A 15,210-nucleotide genomic window follows, 5' to 3' on the forward strand; every position below is an offset into this window, starting at 1 on the left:
TCGGTGTACGTCCATCAGTTGTAACGTCCCACTCAGGCGAGGGAGGCTGATGACCGGATTCCGTGTGTGGGCCAGGGGCTGTGTGGGCAATCTCCGTACCTTCTGCCTAGTGTTGTCCTGAACCTAATACTGCTCTAAAAAAGGAAAGTCTAATGTTTAAAAACTCCATTTTTTAAGTGTCCGATAAAGTGGGTGCCGGCCCCATGCGGCTTGGGCATCTAAGATGTGGTAGGACTGAAATCCAAATTACATGCTATATATGTTATTGTGCATATATATATGTTATGTCATATATGTTATGATATATATATATATATATATGCACAATTTTTATAGTGATTATAAATGGAAATAATAGGGGCGCCTGGGTGGCTCATTTGGTTGAGCCTCCAACTTCGGCTCAGGTCATGATCTCACAGTTCAGGTCATGATATCGCAGTTGGTGAGTTTGAACCGGGCATCAGGGTCTCTGATGTCAACAAGGAGCCTGCTTTGGATCCTGTGTCCCCCTCTCTCTCTTCCTCCCTCTCTCTCTCTCTCTCAAATAAAATAAATAAATAAATAAATAAACAAACATTAAAAAAATAAAAAATAAATTGAATAAAAAATAATTGAAATAATAAATAATTGAAATAAATAAATAATACAATTAGTAATGTATTAAATTTTGTAAATTTAATAATAATTAATAAGAAACAAATAAATAATTGAAATAAATAGAATAAAAATAAATTGAAAAGATAACAAATAAATTGAAGTAAATAATAATATTTTAGATATGTGAGGCTATGTAAAAATATAGTGTTCAACCTCATTTACCTACTTCTTTTTTGCCTTTTTAGTGTGACCATTAGACAAGGTAAAACGATGTATGTCTTCCCACTGGGCAGCACTGGGCTAGAAGGATCCCTCCCCCAAAAGTAAACCTGCGCAACCGTGTCTTCCCTGAGAGAAAAAGCCTGCAGCGAAAAGCTGCTATTGTCAAACAAGTAATAATATTAATGACAGCGATGATAATTGTCCTGCTAGTTCCAAGCCCAGTGCTGTCTTCACTGTCCTCTCTGCGCAGTAGGTTATTATTTGTATTATTTTTTCATGGCGGTGGACGTTTAGTTTGTGTCTTTTTTCTTTAAGCGCCATGGAAGAAAGAATTCTTATACTGGCATCTTTACTCACTCAGTGGTGTGGTCGGGTAGCAAAGTGGCTGGAAGTGTAAACCCTGGGGCCGTATGGCCCGGGTTCAAGTCCCGACTCTGCCACTTACCACCCTTGGCACGTTGCTGAACCTCTCTGTGCCTCAGTTGCCCCATATGTACACCGGCCAGGAAACGAGTCCCCACCAACTGGAGTTGTAGGATTAAGGGAGCCAGTGTGTACGTATAACAGGGCCTGGCCCACGGTAAGCGATCAGGAAGTGTGTGCCATCCTTCTCATTACCGCAGAGTCCAAATACAACACCCATTTCGGGCTTACTTAAAATTTTAAGGTGCTACTTTTATTTATTTTTGAGACAGCGAGAGGCAGAGCGCGAGCGGAGGAGGGGCAGAGAGAGGCAGAGAGAGAGGGAGACACAGAATCTGAAACAGATGAAACGGACCCCCAGCGCCTAGCTGTCAGCATGGAGCCCAACGCGGGGCTCGAACTCAGAAACCGAGAGATCATGACTTGAGCCAGAGTGGAGGCTTAACCGACTGAGCCACCCAGGCGCCCCTGAGTTGTTACATTTTTAAACTGGAGGTTGCCGAAACCCCCAGAGCAGGGGAGGGGCTGGCCCCGGGTCACACAGCGAGCCAGGGACTGGCTGCGGCGGCCCCGGGCTGCAGGGTTTTGTTCGCGCTCTCGGGGAACCGAAGAGCCCCCGCAGGGCCGAGGCGACGTTACGGGCTCCCGCATGAGTCACGACCAGGCGGCGCCCGCTCACTCGCTTCGTTCCGCCCAGGCCCAGATGAAGGAGCTGTGGCGGGAGGTGGAGGAGTCACGCACTTCGCGGGAGGAAATCTTTGCCCAGAACCGGGAGAGTGAGAAGCGCCTCAAGGCACTGGAGGCGGAGGTGCTGCGGCTGCAGGAGGTGAGGCCGGGATGGGCGTGGCCCTGGGGTGGAGGCGGGGCGGTGAGGGTGGGCGGGGCCAACCGGCTAGGCCTCGTGGGGAACTCGGGAGCCCTGGGAGGGTTCTGAGCAAAGCGGGCGGCCAGGTCTGCGCTGGTGCCATTAAGGAGATGGACTGGAGGGGGGACATTGGAGGCGGGAAGTCTGGGGAGAGAGGACAAGGCCAGAGCTGGGACTGTGGGGACGCGGGGAAGAGATAAAGCAGAGAGAATAGAGGGTCGACATGGACAGGGCTGGGGGTGATAAGGGGGCAGGGGAGGTAAGAAGGGACCTGGGGGTCAGGCCTGGTGCCTGGGGGCACCCGGAGGGGGAGCAGGTTGAGGCCGCGCTGAGGGGGAGGGGCCTGGGGACGGGAAGGGAGAGGTGGACAAGGGTCAGGGGCTCAGGAGACAGCTTTTAGGAGGCACCTGCCCGTGCATTGAAGTTCGTTCCAACCTCGCCCAGGGATGGCATGTTCACGTGCAGCGAAAACAAGTCTGGGAGCCTTGAGGTGTGAGGAGCAGGGAGGCCGGTGCCCAGATAGCACCCCGCCCCCCCCACTGCTGACCTGCACCCGTCTCTGTCCTCCCAGGAACTGGCCGCCTCAGATCGTGCCCGGCGGCAGGTCCAGCAGGAGCGGGACGAGATGGCAGATGAGGTGGCCAACGGCAGCCTTAGCAAGTGAGTGGCCCGCGGTACTGTGGGGCAGGACGCCCTCCTCCCGCCGTCCTGCCCTCTCACCTCCCCCCTCCCCGCCCTGCTCCCGTTGTCCCCAGGGCAGCCATTCTGGAGGAGAAGCGGCAGCTGGAGGGGCGCCTGGGGCAAATGGAAGAGGAACTCGAGGAGGAGCAGAGCAACGCAGAGCTGCTGGGCGACCGCTACCGCAAGCTGCTCCTGCAGGTGACACAGCCCTGTCCCCCCGACGGCCCCGGGGCCCCGCTGACCCGGGAGCGTCATCCCCAGTCCTTTCATTCGACGCAGAACGGAAAAGGAAAGGTCTGGGTTGGGTTTTAGTGGTTGAGTAGGAGTTCTCAAGGCGGGTAGGCGTCGATGAAGGGCTGGATCCCGAGAGTACTTACGTGGGTCGCTGCACTGCGACGTGGTCGCATCCACTGCGTGGACGTGGGTAGGGTGGCACGTGTGATAATACAAGTATCTTTGGTCCGGGAGGTGGGCGCCCGGGTGGCTCAGTCAGCTGAGCGTCTGACGCTTGATTTCGGCTCAGGTCATGATCCCACAGTCTGGGATCGAGCCCCCACATCGGGATCGGGCTCCATGCTGAGCATGGAGCCTTCTTAAGATTCTGTCTCTCACGTGCAGTCTCTCTCTCTCTCTCTCAAAAAAAAAAAAAAAAAAAGGAAGTATCTTCAGTCCAGCAGAGAGATGGAGGGAGGGAGGGAGAGAACGCTGCAAGAATCAGAAGAAAGCATGTGGAAAAAGGGACATTTGGCTGGGGTTTTAAAGCATAAGTAGGAGCGAGGCAGCTAAGCAGACAGAAGCATATTTCCATTTGTAGATTTATTTATAAATACTGTCTGAGGCTTCTGGAGGCTGAGGTCCTATTCTGGGTGATGCTGGGGACCTGGGGATGGCTCATTCCAGATCTCTGCCCTGAAGGACACCCTAGTCTGATGGAGGGGACAGACTCTCCCAATACAGAAATACAAGTGAAAATGCAGGAAGCACAAGACACTGTGAGGACTTAGAAGAGAATTCTGACCCCGCGTGGAGGCTGGGGGCTGTCAGGGAAGACTTCCTGTTGGAGGAGATGTCTTAAGAGGTCATGCTGGAAGTTAAGAGTTTGCCAGGCAGACAGTGGAGGGATGGGATTTCCAAAGAGAGGCCTGTGTCTCCATGACTTCGTCAATTTTTTTAAATGCTTATTTATTTATTTTGAGAGAGGGAGAGAATCTCAAGCAGTCTCCACACTGTCAGCGCAGAGCCCACGAACCATGATTTCCTGACCTGAGCAAAAATCAAGAGTAGGACGCTTAACTGACTGAGCCACCCAGGCACCCCAATTATTTCATTGATTTTTTAAATGTTTATTTACTTTCTTTCTTTATTTTTAATTTAAATTTTTTTAACATTTGTTCATTTTTGAGAGACCGAGACAGAGTGTGAGTGGGGGAGGGGCAGAGAGAGAAGGAGACACAGAATCCGAAACAGGCTCCAGGCTCTGAGCTGTCAGCACAGAGCCCGATGCGGGGCTCGAACCCATGGACTGTGAGATCATGACCTGAGCCCAAGTCGGACGCTTAACTGACTGACCCACCTCGAGCTCCCCTATTTATTTATTTTTGAAAGAGAAAGAGCACGAGCAGGGGAGGGGCAGAGAGAGAGAGAGAGAGAGGGAGACACGGAATCTGAAGCAGGCTCCAGGGCTCCAAGCTGTCAGCACAGAGCCGATGCGGGGCTCGAACCCACAGACTGTAAGATCATGCATGACCTGAGCTGAAGTCAGACACTTAACTGACTAAGCCACCAGAGCGCCCTCATTAATGTTTTTTAAAGATGTTCTTTTTTTTAAATTTTTTTTTAATGTTTATTTTTGAGAGAGACAGAGACAGAATGTGAGTGATTTAGGGGCAGAGAGAGAGGGAGACACAGAATCCAAAGCAGGCTCCAGGCTCCAGCTAGCAGCACAGAGCCTGACATGGGGCCTGAACCCATGAACTGTGAGATCATGACCTGAGCCGAAGCTGGATGCTTAACCGACTGAGCCACCCAGGCGCCCCATCCCCTCATTAATTTTTAAAAACACATTTTGAGACTTCTCAGGGGACATGCCCTGACACCGCTGGACATTCAGAGAAGAGCGAGACCCCAGCTTCAGCCCTTGGGGAGCACCTAGGCCAGTAGGAGAGGCCGTCATACTCCAGGGTGATGATTTCACTTGTGGCGAAAGCCCAGTCACAAACAAGGCCCCACACTGTGGTCCCTGGCTACCTCAGACCTTGTCTCTAGCCTTTCCATCCCTGGTTGGCTCTGCTCCAGCCACACCAGCCTCCTCACTATTTCTTGACTCTGCCAAGTGTATTCCTACCACAGGGCCTTTGCACCTGCTTTCCCCCTTCTTCCTGAGAGAAAGCTCTTACCCCAGACCATCCCATGTCTCATTCCCAGTAAGAGCCTTCCCTGACCGTACTGTGTGAAACAGCCACCCTCTCACCTGCAATTCCCCTCCATCCTCTCTGCTTTGATCTCCTCCCTTTCCCTTATGACTCCCTGAAACTATATTATATATTTACTTGCTTGTATGCTGTCCATCTCCCCAGCAGAATGTAAACACCTCGAGAGTAGGGCCTCTGTCTTTATTTTTTTAATTTTTAAAAAATCTTTATTTATTTTTTGAGAGAGAGAGAGAGAGAGAGAGAGACAGAGCGTGAGCAGGGGAGGAACAGAGAGAGAAGGAGACACAGAATCCGAAGCAGGCTCCAGGCTCTGAGCTGTCAGCACAGAGCCTGATGTGGGGCTTGAACCCACGAACCGTGAGATCATGACCTGAACCGAAGTCGGACGCTCAACCAACTAAGCCACCCAGGCACACCCCCAGCCCACATCGTTGGCTGTTGTTGAAAAGGAGAACTTTATAAAAAATCAGAATAAAACTAGGGCGCCTGGGTGGCTCAGTCGGCTAAGCCTCCGCCTCTTAATTTTGGCTCAGGTCGTGATCTCCCGGTTCATGGGATCGAGCCCCGCGTCAGGCTCTGCACTGGCAGTGTGGACGGAGCCTGCTTGAGATTCTCTCTCTCTCTCTCTCTCTCTCTCTCTCCACCCCTCCCCTGTGCATGCTTTCTCTCTCTCTCTAAATAAGTAAATAAACAAATAAATAAATAAACATTTAACACATTTAAAAAATCAAAATGAAACTTAAAAGACGCCAAAAAAGGGATTTCCAAGAAAATTGCAAATATTGAAGACAGGCAAAGAAGACCCAACGTACGGTACTGAGAGTCCCCAGAGAAGACCCAAGCAGGGAGACAGAGTGAATAACCTAAGACGTAGTGCGAGAAAGTTTTCCTGAAACGATACAGCGGGAAGCGACATCCGGGAAGAGCACGCTGAGTACCGGAGGACATCGACCCGTCAAGACCGATACTGAGTAAAACTTGCGTGTGTCAGAGGCGGCAGAAATCCTTTAGGTGGCTAGGAAAACACGAGCAAGCAATCCACAAGGAAAAGGAAATTCGCCGGTCATCAGATTTTGGACAGCAAGAGTTTGTGCTGCGAGAAAATGGAAGGACGTAGCTCAGATTCTCCGAGAAAGATGAGGGCACCTGGCGCCGGCGCCGGTCTTCACCTGGCCTCCGTGTCTTCTGTATGTGTCTGGGACTCCTCTCCTCTTCTCATGAGGACACCAGTCGTATTGGCTTTTGGGCCCACCCTCATCCAGCATAACCTTCGTTTAATTCAACTCATCGCAGCTCCAAAGGCTCTGTTTTCCAAAGAAGATCACATTCTGGGGGCGCTTGGGTGGCTCATTTGGCTAAGTGTCCAACCTTTGATCTCAGCTCAGGTCTTGATCTCACAGTTGTGTGAGCTCAGACCCTGCGTTGGGCTCTGCACGAGGCATGGAGCCTACTTGGGATTCTCTCTCCTCTCTCCGCCCCTCCCCTACTCACGCTGTCTGTCTCTCTCAAAATGAGCTTTAAAAAATACATTTTAGGGGCGCCTGGGTGGCTCGGTCCGTTAAGCGTCCGACTTCGGCTCAGGTCATGATCTTGTGGTCCGTGAGTTCGAGCCCCGCGTCGGGCTCTGTGCTGACAGCTCAGAGCCTGGAGCCTGTTTTGGATTCTGTGTCTCCCTCTCTCTCTGCCCCTCCCCTGTTCATGCTCTGTCTCTCTCTGTCTCAAAAATAAATAAAATGTTTAAAAAAAATTTTAAAAAAATGCAGATTCATGGACCCCACTCCTGATCTGCTCAAGCGGAGTTTTTGGAGGGTGGGACCCTGAAGTCTGCATCTTTTTTTTTTTTTTTACAAGCTCCCCAGATGATCCTGGTGCAAACAACAGTGTGATAACCCTTGCAATAGACTCTTTCACAATCAGAGGTAGAGTTCATAGCATTGAAACAAGTTTGTGATAGTCTTGTGGACATATTAAAATAGCAAAACAACTACCCAAAACGTTAAAACCTGGTGCTGGCGCTGCTGTTGGCTGATCCGCCAATCGGGAAAAAGACGTGCTAACATCTGTTGTGTATTTAGTATGTACCAGGCTCTGTGCTATTCACTTAACAGTTGTCGACTCATTTAACTGGGAGGTGCCTGAATTTACCTACCACCTTCTTCCAAGACCCCACCACGATAGTTCTGCTTTTGCCTCTACTACAGGTGGACTCGCTGACTACAGAGTTGTCAGCCGAGCGCAGTTTCTCAGCCAAGGCGGGAGAGCGGGGCGGCAGCAGCTGGAGCGACAGATCCAAGAGCTCCGGGGGCGCCTGGGTGAGGAGGACGCCGGGGCCCGGGCCCGCCAGAAGATGATCATTGCCGCCCTTGAGTCGAAACTGTCCCAGGCTGAGGAGCAGCTGGAGCAGGAGAGCAGGTAGGTGGGAGGGGAGGGCACGGCTGGAGGGTGATTCCCCACACTCTCGTCGTGAGACAGAGGAGAGCTGTGTTATAAGCACCTGGCTTAGAAACATCCAAAAGGCATCATATTATTTATGACTGCTGATTTCCCATCTCACTTAGGATGCTTTGGGCTGTAAGTAACTGCACTGCGACTAAGAATGGATTTAAGTGGTGCCTGGGCGGCTCAGTCAGTTGAGCGTCCGACTTCAGCTCAGGTCACGATCGCACAGTTCATGGGTTTGAGCCCCGGGCTCACTGCTGTCAGCGCAGAGCCTGCTTTGCATCCTCTGTTTCCCTCTCTCTCTGCCCCTCCCCCGGTCATCCTCTCTCTCTCAAAAATAAATAGACATTTAAAAAAAACCAATAAAATATATTGTTAAAAATAAAAAAATAGGAGTTAAGCAGTAATGTAGCAGTCAGCTCTAGCTGCATAACAAAGAAGCCTGAGCTTTACTGGTTTCAAACAGCTACCATTTATTATTTCTCAGGAGCCTTTGGCTGGCTGATAGGTTCTGCTGATCTGAGTGCCGGGGTTTCATTCATGCGTCTTTAGCCAAGTCAGCTAGATGGATTTGCTGGTCTTGGATGAGCTCTCCTATGCCCAAGGCCTTGCCTGGGACAGCGAGGCCGACCCGTCTCTGCTCCAGGTTGGCCCAGGATCGTTCACATGGCAGAGACAAGGTTCCAAGAGTGAGGGAAAGTGTTAATGCCTTCTTGGGGCCTAGACTCGGAACTGGGCCAGTGTCACTTCTGTCGCATCCTGTTACCATGGCAAGTCACGTGGCCAGCTCAGATCGAAGGGCATGGAGAAATAGATTCTTTCTCTTGGCGAGAGAAGCTGTAAAGTTCTGTTGCAAAGGGTGTGGATACAGGAAGAGGTGAGAATTGAGGCCATTTCTGTCCCAGGCAGAGCAGCAGCCCTGGGGACTCAGACAGGAGACATCCAGGGCATCTGGAGGAGGGTGACTGGTCCTAGAAGCCTGTGACTTAGGAGAGGGATGGAGAGGCAAGAGCCTTGAATGCCAGGCTGAGGAACTCTGTCCTGGGAAGATGGGGAGCCTTGGGGGCTGTGAACCAGAGAGAGGGAGGGCCAGTGCTGGGTGTAGAAAGTCCCCCCTGGGGTCAAATTGGGAGCAGACTAGAGAGAGACTGGGAGCTAAGAGGCCAGGTTGGAGGCTGGGTGATGGTCCAGGTGGAAGGAAATGAGGCCTGAGCTGGGGCTGGGGCCGTGAGGATGGACACGAGGAGGTGAAACAGCGTGAGTGGGGGGCAGAGGAATGGAACTGGGGGGCCGATATGCTGTCGTGGGTGTCGGGGGGAGAGTACAGGGTTTGGGGTAGAGTCCTGGTGCCTGGGGAGAATTGGGGGAACATGTTGAGTTCACTGGGGAGCATGATGAATGTGAGAAGTCTCAGGGACAGGCAGTGGGAACTGGCCCCAGACGCTCGTGGGAGTTGTTCTTATCCAGGGGCTCATGGGAGATGTAGTTTGGGGTCTCTGGGGAAGCCCCTCCCCCATTACATAGATGGAGACACTGAGGCTCAGGGGGTGTCGGTGACCTGCTCAAAGTCACCCCGGGAGCAAGGAGTGGCGGGAGATCTGTAGCTGGAGCCCCCACCCCCCACCCCCACATCCCTTTCCACGGCTGGAGCCTCCTGCTCCCCCCACCCCGGGCCTGCCTCTCAGCACATCTGGGGCTACGACGTCCAGTCGTGGCTGCCAAGCACCGCCCGACGCTAGGGGCCCCGTCACGCAGACTTCACCCCGGGGGTGATGGTCCACGCGGGACAGCGCAGATGAGCCGGGGCCACGGGGATGGGGGAGTTCGGAGAGGGGAGGGGCGGGCTTTAGGGGGTTGGGGGGAGGCGAGGATGGCTCCGGTGTCTGGCCTCCAGATCTCGGTGGAGGACGGGGAACCCGGAGGAGGAGCAGGTCTGGGAGAAGGCGCTGAGCCCAGCAGGGAAGGGCGTGCAGGGTCTGGCGGGAGGGCCGAGGCCGGGAGGCCGGGAGCGGGTCGGGGCTGGAGCCCAGGAGACACATTTAGCAGACAAAAGGCTGTTGATGGGTGTGGAAACCTGGGGCACAGATGAGCCTGTCCAGGGAAAGCATGTGTGTGTGGGAAGGGGAGAAGGGTCCCCGGGGAGCCGAGAGGGGAGCTCTGGGCTTCCAGAATGTCCCATCGACACTAGGGACGGTGGAGAAGGGAGTTGAGAGAGAAAGGACAGGCTAGGCCAGGTGGGTGAGCACAAGGCTTGAGCTGAGGGCCGGAGGACAGAGAGGAAGGGACAAGACAGAGTTTGGAGGGGCAATGTGACAGGGTTTGGGTACTGACAGGCTGGGCGTGGGGCAAGGAGAGAAGGGGCGAGGACAGTGCCCCAGATCTGACCCGGGGACTGGTGGTCAGTGGGTCAGTTCCCTGAGAGGAGGCTGGGGGGAGGCGCTGTGGGGGATGGAGAATAGATAGACACATGGAGACACTTTCAGGAACACCCGGCATCTTGGTACAAGTTCAGGACGAGATGCCCTGGAGTCGGGAGGCTGGGAGCCATGTCTGGCCTACGTAGACCATGGGAACCACTTGGGGGTGGGAGAGAGGGAAGAGGCCGCTCCAAAAACAGGACGCGGCCACTGGACAAGGTCGAGGGGACAGAAGCCCCCGGGAGCCCCTCTCCTGATCGTCTCCTTCACTCCTCTCTCCAGGGAGCGCATCCTCTCCGGCAAGCTGGTGCGCAGGGCTGAGAAGCGGCTTAAAGAGGTGGTGCTCCAGGTGGAGGAGGAGCGGAGGGTGGCCGACCAGCTCCGGGACCAGGTGAGCCGCTCACGTCTTTGGGGAGCAGTGGGGGGGTGGGGGGGGCGGTTTCCACTGATAGAGAAATAGCACGTGTTGTCTGCGGAGGCAGTGAGTTCCCATCACAAGAAATAACGTGCAGGTACCAGACTGGGACTGAGAGCAGACACCATCCTGGGGCTTGGTGCATCAGCAGAGAGCTGGAATCAGTGACTTTGCCATCTGTAAATTGTGGAATTTTTTTTTTAAGTTTATTTATTTTGAGAGAGAGAGAGAGAGAGAGAAGGAGGGAATCCCAAGCAGGTCTTGCGCTGTCAGCACAGAGCCTGACTCGGGGCTTGAACTCACGAACCGTGAGATCATGACCCGAGCCAAAGTCAAGAGCCGGTCTCTTAACCAACTGAACCACCGAGGCACCTCTGTAAATTGTGGGAACCTAGGAAAGGTCCTGGTGGGGAGCTGAGACAGCCAGGGAGAAGGAAGAAGTTAAACCCTACCAAGAGGCTAGGCTGGAGCTAAAATAACAACGTGTAATGTTTATTGAGTTCTTCGTCTTTTTTTTTTTTTTTTAATGTTTATTCATTTTTGAGATACAGAGACAGAGCGCAAGTTGGGGACGAGCAGAGAGAGATAGGGAGACACAGAATCTGAAGCAGGCTCCAGGCTCTGAGCTGTCGGCACAGAGCCTGATGCGAGGCTTGAACTCACGAACCACAAGCTCATGACCTGAGCTGAAGTCAGATGCTTAACCAGCTGAACCACCCAGGCTCCCCTATTGACTGCTTTCTATGTGACGGGCACTGTGCTACAGACATAACACGTAGTACAATTAGTTCTTATTGGAACCCTAGGTACTACTATTTTCCCTCTTATTCTGGTGAGAAAACTGAGACACAGAAAAGGGAAGCAAATTGTTCAGATTACTTAGCTAGTAAGAGATGGAGTCTGGGATCAAACCCCAGCGGTCTGGCGGCAGTCTGTGTTCTTAATTTAAAAAAAAATTTTTTTAACATTTATTTATTTATTTTTAAAATATTTATTTTTAAAAAAAATTTTTAATGTTTATTTTTGAGACAGAGACAGAGCATGAATGGGGGAGGGTCAGAGAGAGAGGGAGACACAGAATCTGAAGCAGGCTCCAGGCTCTGAGCTGTCAGCACAGAGCCCGACGCGGGGCTCGAACCCACGGACCGTGAGATCATGACCTGAGCTGAAGTCGGACGCTTAACCGACTGAGCCACCCAGGCGCCCCTAACATTTATTTATTTTTGAGAGAGAGAGAGAGAGGCAGAGCATGAGCAGGGGAGGGGGAGAGAGAGAGAGAGAGCGCGATACAGAATCCGAAGCAGGCTCCAGGCTCTGAGCTGTTTGTTAGCACTGAGCCTGACACGGGGTTCGAACTCGCGAACTGTGAGACCATGACCTGAGCCAAAGTCGGACGCTCAACCGACTGAGCCACCCAGGCGCCCCTGTTCTTAATTATTTATTGAGCAGTGACTGTGCCCCAAGTATTGTGCCACGTGTTGTTGTTGTTGTTTTTAAATACATGCTTGCAGTCTCTCACCAGCCCCAATGCACAGGTGAGAAAATGGAAACTTTAAAAGGGGACATAGTTTCTACCAAAGTCATACAATTAGTAGAGACAGAGCCTGGATCAGATCCCATATTTGTCTGGCTCTAGATAGAGTCGCTGTGCCCTTAAAAGCTCAGCTGCGTCTTATTTGCCATTCATTCCACAATTGTCGGGTATCCACTACTGTGCTTGGCATGGGAGATATGGCTGTGAAAGAGAAGGAGAAGGTCCCTGCCCTCACAGAGCTCACATTTGTAGCATAGGAAAAGAAAGACGCAAACCTATAATCAAGGAAAGATAATTACAGATGTGACAAGGGCTATGAAGAAAAAAGTGAATGAAGAGAGGAGACATGAGGTTTAGGGAATATTCCCTAGATTGGGGGTGGTGGGGTGGGGCAGGAAATCCCTTCTAAGGAGGTGACATATGAATTGAGAACTGAGAGGACAGGAAGAGTCAGGCGGAGGGAACAGCAGGTACAAGGGCCCTGGGGTGTGGAAATAAGTTTGGTGGGTTTAGAGTGAAGAGTGGAGCAGTGTGGCTAGAGAGAAGAATGGAGCAGGAAGATTGAGTGATAAGAAATGAGGCCAGGGGCACCTGGGTGGTTCAGTTAAGCGTCCAACTTCAGCTCAGGTCATGATCTTACTGTTCCTGAGTTTGAGCCCCAAATCGGGCTCTCTGCTGTCAGGATGGGGCCAACTTCAGATCCTCTCTCTCTCCCTCTCTCTCTGCCCCTTCCCTGCGTGCCCTCTCTTTCAAAAACAAATAAACATTTAAAAAAGAAGAAGAAATGAGGCCAGAGGGATTGGTGAGAGGCAGATCATATGTGGCTTCTCCCTGGACAGGGTTTAGGGAGGGTCTTAGTGAAGATGATCTGACCAATGGGTTTATAAGAAGAAGACCCTGCAGGGCCTGGAATGCCACACTGAGGGCCTGGGACCTTGTCCCAGCACCAGTGGGGAGCCATGGGGGCGGGGGGAGGGGGGCTTTGAGCAGGGGAGGGACAGGGTCAGCTCTGGACATAGAAAGACCCCTCTGAGACCACATTGGGGGACAGTCTCACACTTGAAGTTGGGGTAGAGGCTGGCAAGAGGATCTAGAACAAAACGAAGCATGAACAGAAGGCAAGCGCAGGGCAGAGTCGGGGGTGGGGTGGGGCAGGGGGATGCGGCCCAGAGCTGAGGGAGTGGGTGAGGCCGACACCCCCCGCCCCCGGACTTGACCTGGACCTCTGCTTCCACCAAGGTGGAGAAGGGCAACCTTCGGGTGAAACAGCTAAAGCGACAGCTGGAGGAAGCCGAGGAGGAGGCGTCCCGGGCGCAGGCGGTCCGCCGGCGGCTGCAGCACGAGCTGGAAGATGTCACAGAGTCCTCGGAGGCCATGAACCGCGAGTTGAACACGCTAAGGAACCGGCTCCGGTAGGGTCACCTGCACCGTCACTCCATAAGCCCCGCCCCCATCTCGCTCTTTCTCCCGTAGCTCCCGCTCACTTTTCCCCTGCTCCCCTCAATTAACGGCCCGCCCGCCCGTCTCCTGGTCTCTCGCCCCCCCTGCAGACGCGGCCCACTCACCCTCACCACCCGCAAGGTGCGCCAGGTCTTCCGACTGGAGGAGGGCGTGCCATTGGAGGAGGAGATCGAGGAGGAGGAGCCCGGGTCTGGGCCGCCACCCCCGGAGCCTGACGAGCCCCCGGCGGCGCCCCAGCCCCAGTGACCCTGCCCTGCCCCCAGCTTTGGCCCCTCCCTCCCTGGCCCCTGGTCCCTGGGGCGCCCGTCCCGGGAACCCAACCTCTGGCTTCTTGCACTTTGAAGATGGTGCCAGCCTTTGGCACTATAGCACTTACCAACCCCATGTGAGGGGGCAGGGGCTGAGACCCATGGACCCCTAAACACAGGGGAGCAGGGGAGCAGGGCAACGTGGAGGAGGGCCTTCGCTTGGAAGGAAATCCGGGAGCAGTTAGCAAGCTGTGGCCCCATAGGGCTCCCCTCCCTCCTTAAGTTGTTAATGATCTTTATAAGCAAGGGAGCATGGCTCCCCTGTCCTCCGAAGCCAGGGTTCCCATTCCCCTCCCCCTCTCTCCCCCCTCTTCCCCTCCTCCTCCACTCTCCACTGACCCCGGAACTTCTGAGCGACAGCAGCCGGAGCCCCAGGTCTCCACCAACCTTTGACCCTTGCAGAGGGGCGGGAGAAGGGAATCCCCCCATCACCCCCTCTCCTCCCCCATGTGTTCCGCCCCCCCCCCCTTCTGGTTGCTCTTGTGTGATCACAATTAGGTTTGGAGTTTCCTGTGGGGGCTGGAAGAGGCCCCATATCCTCCCAGCCTCCAGGCTCTGGCAGAAATAAACTCCCACCCCAACTGGACCCCCTTGGCGCTGTGTGTGTTCCTTCCGGGGGATCTCTGATGGGGCGGGGGAGTCACAGGCTTCTTCGGCCGCTGGGGCAGCCGTCCAGAACCAGCAGGTGGGGCCGTCAGCTGGTTCTCACAGCTGGCAGTGTTGGGAGCCCCCTGGGTACCAGCGTTTCATGTGAAGTAACTCGTTTCAGCCTCCTTCCCGCGTATTGCCTCCATTATACAGATGGGGAAACGGAGGCCGAGCCGTGACGTGCCTTGCTTCAAGCCTCCCGGTGAGTAACTGGCAGAAGGGATGCTGCACTCCGGCTGACCCTCAAGTCTTTGCAAAGCAGTGACAGGGTGACCGTGGAGCCATCTGTGGAGTAGCGGTCATTTGCATAGCTGTGCTAAACAAACAGGGGAGCTCGCCTCCACCTAGAGCACAACCCCTAGAGGTAGGAATGATTCCTTTGCTTTCCGGCGCCTAGAACAGTGCCTGGCATGTGGTTGGGATTCGTGTATTTGCTGAATGAACAGATCACCCCCTCCTGCCCTTTTAGGGTGGTGGAAACAGCCCAGAGAGGTTGAGAGACTGCCCAGGAACACACAGCTACTGAGAACTTGAACCCACAGTCTGGCTTCAGAGTAGGCAATATGGAACATGGGGCCCTCGGCCCCTAACCTCTTATTGGAGACCCAGCTCCACTCCTCTCCTAGGGTCTTGCTACCCTCACGTAGGAGCTCATATAAAACCAGGTGCCGTTCACAGTTTCCAGTTACGGGTGTGGATCCCATTTTACCATCAGGGAAAAGGCAGGCACTACCCCCCGCCCCCCCCGCCCCCAAATCACAAGGTGAG

At 53.6% G+C, this 15,210-nt stretch overlaps 1 protein-coding gene across 1 annotated transcript in view; it reads left to right on the forward strand.

The window, feature by feature from the left end:
• Nucleotides 1-14,380, forward strand: part of MYH14 (myosin heavy chain 14) — a 103,297-nt gene extending 88,917 nt beyond the window's left edge. The window contains 8 exon segments of the mRNA XM_053905659.1: nucleotides 1,940-2,068; nucleotides 2,679-2,767; nucleotides 2,863-2,986; nucleotides 7,422-7,475; nucleotides 7,478-7,632; nucleotides 10,359-10,467; nucleotides 13,265-13,437; nucleotides 13,576-14,380. Of these exon segments, the coding sequence (XP_053761634.1) occupies nucleotides 1,940-2,068; nucleotides 2,679-2,767; nucleotides 2,863-2,986; nucleotides 7,422-7,475; nucleotides 7,478-7,632; nucleotides 10,359-10,467; nucleotides 13,265-13,437; nucleotides 13,576-13,732 (990 nt within the window). The 3' untranslated portion in view covers nucleotides 13,733-14,380.
• The last annotated feature ends 830 nt before the right edge of the window (nucleotides 14,381-15,210 follow it).

The sequence above is a fragment of the Panthera pardus genome, unplaced genomic scaffold (genome assembly GCF_024362965.1).
Source record: "Panthera pardus isolate Hobbes unplaced genomic scaffold, ASM2436296v1 HiC_scaffold_18, whole genome shotgun sequence".
NCBI classification, from domain to species: Eukaryota; Metazoa; Chordata; class Mammalia; order Carnivora; family Felidae; genus Panthera; species Panthera pardus.